General features: G+C 43.8%; 2 protein-coding genes, 2 long non-coding RNA genes and 2 other non-coding genes across 8 annotated transcripts; 4 read left to right on the top strand and 2 right to left on the bottom strand.

Annotated features, from left to right (window-relative positions):
* Positions 1 to 33: 33 nt before the first annotated feature.
* Positions 34 to 4,826, top strand: LOC125528046 (alanine aminotransferase 2-like). The gene is made up of 15 exons (XM_048692563.1): positions 34 to 205; positions 286 to 336; positions 929 to 979; positions 1,128 to 1,193; positions 1,271 to 1,332; positions 1,413 to 1,491; positions 1,560 to 1,664; positions 2,315 to 2,425; positions 2,521 to 2,658; positions 2,734 to 2,808; positions 2,904 to 3,024; positions 3,610 to 3,764; positions 3,834 to 3,908; positions 4,017 to 4,220; positions 4,588 to 4,826. The coding sequence occupies exons 1-15, from the start codon at positions 155 to 157 to the stop codon at positions 4,702 to 4,704; spliced, it is 1,461 nt and encodes a 486-aa protein (XP_048548520.1). The 5' UTR covers positions 34 to 154; the 3' UTR covers positions 4,705 to 4,826.
* A 166-nt stretch (positions 4,827 to 4,992) lies between these two features.
* LOC125528047 lies at positions 4,993 to 6,047 on the top strand. Of its 3 annotated transcripts, none has more exons than XM_048692565.1 (4): positions 4,993 to 5,355; positions 5,480 to 5,604; positions 5,693 to 5,855; positions 5,945 to 6,047. In XM_048692565.1, exons 1-4 carry the CDS (start codon positions 5,206 to 5,208, stop codon positions 6,017 to 6,019), a joined length of 513 nt encoding a protein of 170 aa, XP_048548522.1. In that variant the 5' UTR covers positions 4,993 to 5,205; the 3' UTR covers positions 6,020 to 6,047. The 3 variants fall into 3 exon arrangements, with proteins under 3 accessions (XP_048548522.1, XP_048548524.1, XP_048548523.1); XM_048692567.1 differs by having other exon boundaries at positions 5,018 to 5,355; positions 5,721 to 5,855; XM_048692566.1 differs by having other exon boundaries at positions 5,019 to 5,355; positions 5,721 to 6,047.
* A 460-nt stretch (positions 6,048 to 6,507) lies between these two features.
* On the bottom strand, positions 6,508 to 6,596 carry TRNAT-CGU. Its single transcript is given in 2 exon segments — positions 6,508 to 6,543; positions 6,559 to 6,596. It is a non-coding gene; the product is annotated as a tRNA-Thr (tRNA).
* Positions 6,597 to 6,735: 139 nt separating this feature from the next.
* Positions 6,736 to 7,033, top strand: LOC125528048. The gene is made up of 2 exons (XR_007292317.1): positions 6,736 to 6,841; positions 6,931 to 7,033. It is a non-coding gene; the product is annotated as an uncharacterized LOC125528048 (long non-coding RNA).
* A 460-nt stretch (positions 7,034 to 7,493) lies between these two features.
* TRNAT-CGU lies at positions 7,494 to 7,582 on the bottom strand. Its single transcript is given in 2 exon segments — positions 7,494 to 7,529; positions 7,545 to 7,582. It is a non-coding gene; the product is annotated as a tRNA-Thr (tRNA).
* A 1,153-nt stretch (positions 7,583 to 8,735) lies between these two features.
* On the top strand, positions 8,736 to 11,299 carry LOC125528049. Its single transcript, XR_007292318.1, has 4 exons — positions 8,736 to 8,855; positions 8,941 to 9,478; positions 9,571 to 9,649; positions 9,985 to 11,299. It is a non-coding gene; the product is annotated as an uncharacterized LOC125528049 (long non-coding RNA).
* Positions 11,300 to 11,575: the final 276 nt, after the last annotated feature.

The raw sequence follows: 11,575 nt of genomic DNA on the forward strand, positions 1-11,575 counted from the left end.
CCCCCTCCCACTCCCCACCCAAACACCCCTGCCACCCCCGTGATCGACCGACCGACTGAGCTGCCTCCCACTCCCCCCCGTGCCCTCTTCCCGGGCCGCCGCCCGGTTCCACCGCTCTCCCCCGCCCGCCGTGGTCGCCCGGGTCTCAGCGACGATGTCTCCCGCCTCCGCGCGCGCCCTCACCGTCGACTCTCTGAACCCAAAGGTAGCAGCAGGTCTCTGCCGCCGCCCGATCCGCACGCGTTTCTAATTAAGTCCAGTGCTGGTGGCCGGTTGGTTTTGCAGGTGCTGGCGCTCGCGGATCACCTCGGGGGCGCCGTCGCCCGCCGCGCGGAGGTACCTTCCTCAATTAGTTTCCAAGAGATTTAAGAAACGGAAGCTGGCGTTCCACGGTTTTTGTGTCTGAGGCTCTGAGAGGCCGTACATGAGACAGAACCAGTACTCAGTCCAGATGTTTGCACTTTGGACATGAATTTTTGAATTTATCCAAAAATGTTTTTTATTCCAAACGACCCCAATCTCATTTTGGGACATGAAGAAACAACAACATTGCCCCCAAGTTTACCGATTGATTGGTTTGGTAAAAGTAAAACCCTTATTGGAAGAGGAGAAGCTTGACAGACAGGTTGACATGCTGTGGTGTTACGAGAGGGTATAACAAGCCTCATTAGCTACAGCTCCATGTCTCTTTCCTTTCACTGTGTTGATTCGCTTTATCACTAGCCATGGACTTGGTGAGATCCACCAGAATGTAATCACACATTCACACTATGATTATTCATAGAGTACTTCCCTCGGTACATTTTTGCCACTTTACTATTTTGCACCTATTATTGCAAACTTGTCTACGTACTTGAAATTGCATGTAACTTGAGCTTGGCACATCATGCAAATTAAGTGATCTTCTCTTCTTTTTCTTGGTGTCCAGCGCATGCAAAAAGAGCTAGAAACAAATCCAGGTTTATACCCTTTCAATGAGGTATGTTCCTGTGAATCTCATCACATTTCTGAAAAAACAATTGAATATCATTTCCACTAAAACTTTCCCCAAATTCAGAGCCTTGCCACATCTACTTCTATTAGTGCGTTTTTTTTACTGTGGTTAATATTTCCATTTCTTCTGGTAGATAATCTATTGCAACCTTAGCAATCCACATTATCTCGGACAACAGCCAATTAAGTTCTTCCGTGAGGTGGGTGATTTGCTCCATATGAACTCTTTTATTAACAATCTCGTTTCTTCATGCTCTGATGCTTCCCTGTCTTCCAGGTTCTTGCCTTGTGTGATTACCCGCATCTTCTAAACTGCAGTGTAACTAGTTCCATATTCAGGTAATAAACACCACATAGCATATGAGCAAGATGCATTCAGATTCATAAGCGATAGCTCAACTAGATTTTTGTTGTTGCAGTTCTGATGCAATAACAAGGGCAAGGGAGATTCTAGACCTCATTCCTGGGAGAGCAATGGGAGGATACAGCCACTGTCAGGCAAGATCAGGAACCCTGAACCTCTTTTGACAAATGCAGAAATGAGATCTGACAGTTTTCACCTCTAGGGTACTGAAGGGTTGCGAAATGCAATTGCTGCTGGAATAGCCACTCGTGATGCTTTCCCATGCAATGCAGAGGACATTTTCCTGACAGATGGAGCAGCCGCGCCGGTACTATTTGATCCACCATATGCGGAGCAATTCCTTCATCCACCATCTTGTGCATAACACTCTGAATAATAGTTGGAGATATTGTGATCCTCTGCTACTGCTAGGCATCCTGACAATGTTATATGATACTCCCTCCGTCCGGGTTTATTAGGCCTAAAGACAACTTCTCTTAGACCAAGACACATAGTAATTTGCTCACATTAATTATTCCATTCCACTCCCAATGCACTCTCTCACATGCATGCAGCCAATGAAAAAGCACACATGAAGTGTATTAACTTTTCAGCCATGGCACCAACAACAATAGCTTTCAATACAACCAATGAAATGGTTGCATGCATGCACCTTTCCAATGCGGGGCCTTATAAAAGGGGACATGCTTGTGATGCTGAGAGGCCTAATAAACCCGAACGGAGGGAGTATATCTCATACGCTGTCAAACTACTTTGTGGAAGTCCCTTTTGCACTTTAGTAATTAGCACTATTTTTTACGAACCCTGTTCTTATCACTAATATATGATTGATTTAAAGCCATGATAACATGAGCAATGTCACTAAACATCCAAGATGAAAGCTGTTTTTATCTCCTCCTTTCCTTCCTTTCAGATATGATTCTTGCCAATCGAGTTGTTTGTTTGATTTACAAACAGGTTCATATGGTAATGCACCTGTTGATACGAGATGAAAAAGATGGCATCCTTTGCCCGATTCCATCACACTTCCTTTATACAAGCTCAATGGCTCTGTGTGGTGCAACTCTTGTATGTACTTCATTACTGGATCGAATTGAATCCATGTCAACTCGATTTTACTGGTTGTTAATCTGCAGTAAACAAGATGATATCTGCTTTCTCAGGTACCATATTACCTTGACGAATCAGGAGGTTGGGCCGTGAGTATTTCGAACCTGAAGAAGCAGCTGGATGGTGCCCGATCTGAAGGCATCACTGTTAGGGGACTTGTGGTTGTAAATCCAGGCAATCCTACTGGGCAGGTGTGTTTACTGATCATCGACTTGTGTAATTCATATATTCTTGCGCAGGTCTTAATGTGGTTAAATTGTACATAGGTTCTTGTGAAGGAAAACCAGTGTGAAATAGTGGAATTCTGCAGGAATGAAAACCTTGTTCTTCTAGCAGATGAGGTGAGGTTTTTGTATCTTTCTTTATAAGAATCTATATAATTTCCTTGAATTTTGTGTATGTAACCCGCTGTATCTTTTCTTGAACTTACTGGTAGGTTTACCAAGAAAATGTTTACACAGATGAAAAGAAATTTATCTCTTTCAAGAAGATAGCGCGGTCCATGGGTTTTGGTGAAGAAGATATTTCTTTAATATCATTCCATTCAGTTTCTAATGGTATATGACATCTAGTTCTTCCTTTTATCCATGTTTATTCTCAGTTATACGCGGCTCTCTTGTTACTTCCTATAAAAATGAGAAGGGGAAGTATGTTGTTAGGTGCACTCATGAGAAAGATTTCTTTAAACATTGGATTTTCGACTCATCGAGTAAAACCAACATAAGAAAGTTCTTGTAAAAGCAGATTTGCATATTGGTTATGTTAATAGAATAGAATCATACTAATGTAATGACTATTTTTTTTCTCGAACATTGGTAATGTAGTAATTTGTATATTCGAATTTGAACCCGTTACTTGGTAATGTTATTCTAATGACTTTTTTCTCCATCTAGCACACCATGTACTCTTTGTCTATTGGCTTTCTAGGCACTGTCTTTTCCTCCCTTTGCTTAATAAGGAGTGTCTTGCATACTGTATTTCTTGTATATCAAACCAAGTGTGGCGTATCATCATCTGTTCCTATTTCCAAAGTTCCAAGTAATCTGAAGTTCTGAACTACCGGGGGTGAAGTGTCATATGTACACTACAAGTTCTCCATCGAATGGATTGATATTTGTTAGAAGTATCGTCTTCTCCATCAGGATACTATGGAGAATGTGGGAGAAGAGGGGGTTACATGGAGGTCACTGGCTTCAATTCTGAAGTTCGGAAACAAGTATACAAAGTGGCATCCCTAAGCTCATGCTCCAACTTAGCCGGCCAGGTTCTCGTGAGCCTAGTCATGAACCCACCAAAGGTCAGTAAATATGCATCTCATCGTGTCTTTGCATTTCTATATACGTTTTAGTAAGCCTCCCTTTGTCAGGTTGGAGATGAGTCATACACCTCTTACCGGGAAGAAAGAGATCGCATTATGTTATCGTTATCCCGATGTGCAGAGGTTCCCTTTTGTCACATCCACTTCCATGATTATCTTCATTGCTGATTCTGTTACATGCAAAAATATCATTATATCTGAATGTCACATTCTTGGACTGGTTTTATTTAGGCCATGGTGCAGGCATTCAACAGCCTGGAAGGCCTGACTTGCAGCAAGGCTGAAGGGGCAATGTTTGTATTTCCATCTGTTCGGCTGCCTAAAAGGGCGATTGCGGCTGCTGAGGCAATGAACGCCAAGCCAGATGTGTTCTACGCTCTCCACCTTCTTGAAAACACTGGCATCGTCGTCTTGCCTGGTTCTGTGTTTGGACAAGTGAGTGTGATGCACTTACTCACTTTGATGTACTCCATCCGTTCACTATTATATATATTTTTGGATATTTCTGTATGGACTAGATACGGACTGAAATGAAAATGAGTGAACAAACACACTAAAACATGTCTACATACATCCAATTTAGGAAAAAAAAGTTAGAACATCTTATAATAGTGAACGGAGGGAGTACTTGTGTCTGGAACTGACTGACGATAAACAAATATAGGAATTTATATTTGATCTTTTTCATTCAAGATTAGTATCTGGTCTATGGATGTGGAGTGCATGTCATGTCTTTGCAGAGAGATCTTCGTGTTGGTATTCTAATATTATGTTCGTTTCTTTGTTTATACTCTGAATGAAGGTACCTGGCACATGGCATTTCAGATGCACAATCCTGCAACAGGAGGAGAAAGTACAACTGATCATCTATCGCTTTAAGGCGTTCCACAAAGCTTTCATGGAAGAATTTCGCGATTAAAAGTCGCCAGCTTATTTTATCTGTAGCACAACTTTAGAAGTCCGGACAGAAAAAACATGAGCTTTGTAAACTGTCAGTTACATGATTTATGTCTGGAACAATTGAGTTTTTCCTTTGTATCATTCTGAAGTTAATCTAAAACTTATCCTTTGCAAAAAATAAAAAACTTATCAATTTTAAATCTGATTCTGTGTGCTGTAAAAACCGAGGTGGGGAAACTTGGTGGGAAGCAATTTGGAAGTCACTGTCATGAGTCATGACCTGAATATTTTGTCCAATAATGCTACAAGAGTTAGAAAAGGAATTTGCTTGCCAATTAATTTTAAAGGTAATCAGCTGAACTTAATCTTAACAGCACAACCAATCATCTGCTTTGCCACAGCTTGGTTGACCTAACATCCCTATTTAAAACTGCATCCACCACTACCCCACTAATGGCCATTTACATGACATGTGCTCCATGATCAGTAGTTGTGTGGTTCCACGCCTCAAAGCTCAGCCATGGCTGCCTTGAGGTGCTACTCTTCTACTGCTGCAATCATAGTCCCAAGGAGGAAGATTTGTGCAAGAGCTTCCATGGATGGCTGCTCCAGTTCCGAATCCAGGCGACAAGCTTCTAGTTCGGTCAGCTTCACCTGCAAGGTGAACAAGGTACCTGTTCTTGCCAAAAGCTATGGCATGTCAAATATAATGGTGATGATGATGTAACTATGTTAGCATGTAACACCGCTGTTTTTGGTAATCTGAAGGAAAAACCATATTTTTATTTTCCCAGGTTTATGAGGACAAAAACATGGGCATCCTCTGTTACACTGATGAGACTGGTGAATTGCTGTGCGAGGGCTTGGATGAAGGCCCGAGACTAACGAGGCAAGATATTGAGAAATTGACCCAAGAGAGGTAAGCTATATACTATGTTCATCCTTTTTCTGTTTGTTTAATTTTTGTTTTAACATCAGAGTGAGTGCTGCTATATATAAGTGACCAGTGTGTCTGCTGTGACATGTTCTGATCAGAGAATCGAAGAACACGGCAGAAGATTGGCGGGAGAGAGCGCTGCGGATCGCGGGCGGGATCGACTGGAGCGGCCTCCAGTCTGCTGCTGCCACGGGGAAGAAGTGAAAATGGAAGCTGACTTCAAGCTTAGCCCTGTAGAAACGCTGGCTGATACTGTTATGTGTAGATCGATCTCCATGGTTGCTTGCTTGCTCGATCCGTAATAAGTGTCTTATGTGTGTAGGTAGGAAGGAAGGATTGGAGAGCACTGGGGGCTGATCTAGCTGGTCAACTCCTACTCTTTGTCTCTCTCTGCTGAATAAGAAATGATTTAGCTTCACTGCAAATTCATGCTGATTCGGTTTTCAGTTTCTCCTTTTATCATGTCGCGTCGAGAAAAGAATTTGCTCCAAGGGTGTTGCCTTCAATTCGGTTTGCAATTGATCTGAATTTTAACCTTGTCATCTGGCTGTTGCGTTGTAAGCGCCCAATTCTGGTGCAGATCAAGCAACGCTTCCAGCAAATAATCTGTAGATGAAAAATGTCAAGCACGTGGATTGTGGTGATGAATGATGTTTAGAGAGAAGCTTGACTCAGTTCTGTTTAAGTTCATAGCCAAGTTCACTCATGCACACATACAAGTGTGAGAAATACTCTGCTCTGCTGTCTCTTTGCCAAATTCCCGGTGGAAAGAAAAAAAATAACACCATGTTCAGATTTGCTCGTATTCATCTGATATTCAGATATCTGCGGCGACCCAAGTTGCCACTGAGCGTTTTCATCACAACGATGGTGCCTTTTTCTAGGTGGGGTGAGAGAGGCTCGAACTCTCGAGCTCAGGATAACTCACGGTTCAGCTACGAGACCTACGCGCTAGCCAACTGCGCCACCACCCCATTGTTGTGCTACAAGCGAAACAATCATCCTTGTTAGTGACAGGACCATACAAATCACTACATACAGTAAGTATACTGTAACAGACCAGCACGATGCACAAGATTTGTAATCCAAAACAATAAGGTGGGCAGGAGATGCGGGAGAGAGCGCTGCGGATCGCGGGCGGGATCGACGGGAGCGGCCTCCAGTCTGCTGCTGCCACGGGGAAGAAGTGAAAATGGAAGCTGACTTCAAGCTTAGCCCTGTAGAAACGCTGGCTGATACTGTTATGTGTAGATCGATCTCCATGGTTGCTTGCTTGCTCGATCCGTAATAAGTGTCTTATGTGTGTAGGTAGGAAGGAAGGATTGGAGAGCACTGGGGGCTGATCTAGCTGGTCAACTCCTACTCTTTGTCTCTCTCTGCTGAATAAGAAATGATTTAGCTTCACTGCAAATTCATGCTGATTCGGTTTTCAGTTTCTCCTTTTATCATGTCGCGTCGAGAAAAGAATTTGCTCCAAGGGTGTTGCCTTCAATTCGGTTTGCAATTGATCTGAATTTTAACCTTGTCATCTGGCTGTTGCGTTGTAAGCGCCCAATTCTGGTGCAGATCAAGCAACGCTTCCAGCAAATAATCTGTAGATGAAAAATGTCAAGCACGTGGATTGTGGTGATGAATGATGTTTAGAGAGAAGCTTGACTCAGTTCTGTTTAAGTTCATAGCCAAGTTCACTCATGCACACATACAAGTGTGAGAAATACTCTGCTCTGCTGTCTCTTTGCCAAATTCCCGGTGGAAAGAAAAAAAATAACACCATGTTCAGATTTGCTCGTATTCATCTGATATTCAGATATCTGCGGCGACCCAAGTTGCCACTGAGCGTTTTCATCACAACGATGGTGCCTTTTTCTAGGTGGGGTGAGAGAGGCTCGAACTCTCGAGCTCAGGATAACTCACGGTTCAGCTACGAGACCTACGCGCTAGCCAACTGCGCCACCACCCCATTGTTGTGCTACAAGCGAAACAATCATCCTTGTTAGTGACAGGACCATACAAATCACTACATACAGTAAGTATACTGTAACAGACCAGCACGATGCACAAGATTTGTAATCCAAAACAATAAGGTGTGCATCAAGGGCAGAGCCTCGCGGTGTCCACGTCGGCAGGGCGTGACTGTTTGCGATGGCCAATTGAAGCGACGGTCCGCACTTCTCGTTTGCTTTATCGAGAAGAAAGGGAGAGACAGAGACAGGAAGTCGCCTCGAGCCCCCAACCTTTCCCCCTTCCTCTTCCAAAACACGCAACCTCTGGTCGTTCCCATTCCTGGCCATCGGGAGGAGGCAGCAGAGCAGCGGTCAGTGGCTAGGAAGGTAGGGCGCAAGAGAAGGAGAAGGTGGGGCGTAGGAGAAGCAGGAGGGGACACGACTGCAAGCACGCCACCAGCCATGTATCTCGACTTCTCGAGGGAAGATTGGGTGGGAGGAGAAGGCGGCGGCGACGGTTTTGATTTGTGATCTGCTACAGGCGCCGCCACAGGGATGGATGCCAGGATCTGAGGTGAGTCTGATCCCTCAACCCCTTCCCATTCCTTCCCGGTCTTGTCTCAGCACACATAGGGGAGGCGCCGCGGGACAAACAAGGCTCTTGCAGGTTGCAGCGCGTGACGGTGATGGGAGCGGCAAGAAAAGGAAGAGCAGCGGCGGCGCATCTCCGTCTCGTGGGGCCAGCCCTCCCGTCCGCGCGTGCGACAACGCCGATATGGAGTCCCAGGCTCAGATAGCCACCACGACGTTGGGTGCCCCGGCGGGGGCTATGGGGACCATGCGGCGTCCGGCCATGATTCCGGCGACGGCAGGCCGTATATATGAGCCATCGTCTCCACTTCCTTTCCTTCATGTTTTAATCTGCACCTCTACCCCACTCCCCACTGCCTACCTCCCTCTCTCACGTAAGCTCGAGCTCGGGGCGGTGAAATCCCTCTCAGGTGGCAGAAGCTGACTGTCTTGACATCTTCAGAGATTCTATGTGTCCAGTTGTGGTTGTGCACACCAATCGTTTGATGAATTGCTAAAAGAAATTGTACGTTTTTTTATGTATGTTGGAATCAGGTAAAATGTGATTTTAGCCGTCTGTTGATTGCTTTCGGCGTCTTGCTGAATTCTGCGCATTGCAGGGAGCAGGAACCGACGTCGTCGTCTGGGAGGCAGCCAAGGATGGAGGTCACTCTTAGTTCATCTTCCTCTTTGGTCCGTCTCCTGATGGCTGCCATGGAGGTGATTTTGATTGCGCTAGATGTTAATTTTTGCTTAGGATGTGCTGCTGCTCCTCTTTGTGCTGACATGTGCTTTTTTTTCACAGGTTGCTATTAAGTGAGCAGGTAGTTTGTCATTGTTCGTGAATCATCTGTTTAGTCTTTCTCTTCACTTAATCGATGTTTAGCTTTATAATAAGTAAACTATGGTATGGTGAGTACCTCTCAATACTCGATGGCTTCCCTTATTTAGACTGTTGATTTATTTTCGAATAATAGGCCCCTGTTCCAGTTCAAAAGGGAATCATGTAGCAGCAGCAATTAATATGCTTTTCAGTTTTATTATAACTAAATTTCAAAATAAATGTGTCATAACATAAGTATTGAGTCTATGATTGTATATATGTATCGAACCTTGATGAACTGGTTTGGTTGATATTATTTTAAATTTAGTTTCAGATACTACCGAATTTCTGATTTTCGGTTACATATAATTATGATATATGTTGCATCATCTTTGTGTTCAAACTTCAGATATGTCAGCAAGCCACTTTCGAGCCTTGCTCATTTACATCAGTATTTGTTTTCACATTAGTGCACCATGGTCTTTTTGTCTTTCATTTCTACCTAAAGAGCAACAATCAGGTGACTTCCCTTTCCTCATTTTCTCTTGTTTTAAAACTCTTAATGTTCAAACCATTGCAACTTCGTAATTATCCAATCTTTCACCTTTGCAGACTTCCTATGAGAACTTCAGGTATCGGTGCGGCAAACGGGCTAACCCATATAACATGATTGCTTGGAGCTGACATAGAGGTTAATTAAATTAATCTTTAGCTCTTCTCTTGTCGTGTTTTCATTAATCAACCTTAAGGTAAATTCTCTTAAAAATCACATCTGTTTTTTTTCTTGGAAATGATATGATATGATATTTGCAGAGATCAATTTTGTACCTATATCTGTTTAATACAGATTACGTTATTTGGGCTCTCTCTCCTGCAATGTTTAATAAGAATGGTATATAGTACTGTAATGCTTATCTTATCCAATGAGGATATAAGGCACTGCTTACAATCATTATTGAGTCATTTTTGCCATATCATTACATTTTTCTAACCCAAACAACATTTTTTGAAATGTTGTTTGGCTAGGGTGGCGAGATGCAGAGAAGCCCTAGGTACAGGTGAAGGGAGACGCTGGGTGGCAGGTCGAGCAACTATGGTTGGGGTGGCTGTGTGAAGAAGAGAGAGGTAGGAAAGGAAGTGTTGGGCTAACTGATGCTACCGGGATGAATCAGGGAGATTAGAGAAGTTGAGAGAGATTTCGGCGATGTTTAGGAGAAGAGGATTTCTCTAGCTATGCCAACCCAAGATGTGTGATGCTCAAGAAGGTATGTGATGCTAACGCATATACAAAGAACGAGGTGTGTTGTTAATTTGGTGGACAGTGCCCTTCTTAAAATAAATATGTGGTGCCGTAGACAACTGAAGAATTATCACTTATAGTTCCGTTAGGTTTGTTACCTCCGTTGTTCGGATACTTAAATGTTTCACTGAGGATTTTTTAATCCATCCGGCCATCAGCTTATACCTGGATGTACCTTCATGTTCTACAAATCTATTAATTTATCATAGGACAAGCAGACGATGGAAGTAGTATAGTTTCTTGAATTATTACCATGGTCCGCCAAAAATTTTAATTATTGAATCAACATAAGTTTTATGTTTCTCTGTTGTAATTCTTCTGTAGGCTGTTTTCTGTGTCTCTGCAAGTGCCTTTTTGCTCAGATGCTTTTTTTACAGTGCATCAAGTGGAGTTTAGTTCATTCACCTCTCCACATCTCCTCATTTTCATGATTGTTCAGATTGCTAACTGCCCACCTTTCTGTTCCTTTTAGTTCCAAATAATCTTTTTTTTCGAATGAATGCATGCTTATAGTATTGAAATATATTTTTTCTATACTTGGTAGATCATAAACCGCCAAATTACGCTGCTACTGGTGTGTTTACTGCTCCATAATTGAGTCAGTTTTGTGTGCATTATCTGAACAATGTCAACGCTGCCTTCCTTCTGACATACTATTTCGGCTGTTGATCGATGTTGCGGCTGCTGCGGCTGGTGGTGCTCTGGGCACGCAAGGGGAGCGCGGCACACAAACTCCGCCTGCTCAAGACGTTGCGCCACAACCATGCCGGCCTCGGTGTCAGGCGCAACGATTAGTTTGCACTATGGCGAACTAGAATTCCCCAGCGCACACTTGCTCCAGTTTATCCTCTACGGCAATGGTCACTACTTCTGCGATGCCTGTGAGAGGGATGTGGACTGCATCGAGGACTACTACGATGGCGAGCAAAACGAGCTCGGCCTGGAGAACCTCGATGATGGGCAGATGAGCAGTTGCTCTATAGTGGCAGGTCCTCGTGGCTGCAGTACAATGACATGAGATGTGCTAGATACAGTGCTAAGATTGCATGTTTATTTGGGCAGAAATCACATATTTGACCTGAGGTCCAAATCAAATCACAAACTGACCTCGTTCCAAAAAAAATCACTCTGCTGACCCTTTCGTGTGGCGCCCGACAGCTGGGCGCCACACACTACTATGCAGCGCCTCTCTCTTGGGCGTCGCACCTCGTGCCAGCGTGGCAGCCCTGATCCAGTTGCGTCCCCACAGACAGAACTGCAGCGCCTCAGACTTAGGCGCCACACTTGTAATGTGCAGCGCCTAGCTCTTGGGCGCTG

Source organism: Triticum urartu, unplaced genomic scaffold, assembly GCF_003073215.2.
Source record: "Triticum urartu cultivar G1812 unplaced genomic scaffold, Tu2.1 TuUngrouped_contig_4598, whole genome shotgun sequence".
NCBI classification, from domain to species: domain Eukaryota; kingdom Viridiplantae; phylum Streptophyta; class Magnoliopsida; order Poales; family Poaceae; genus Triticum; species Triticum urartu.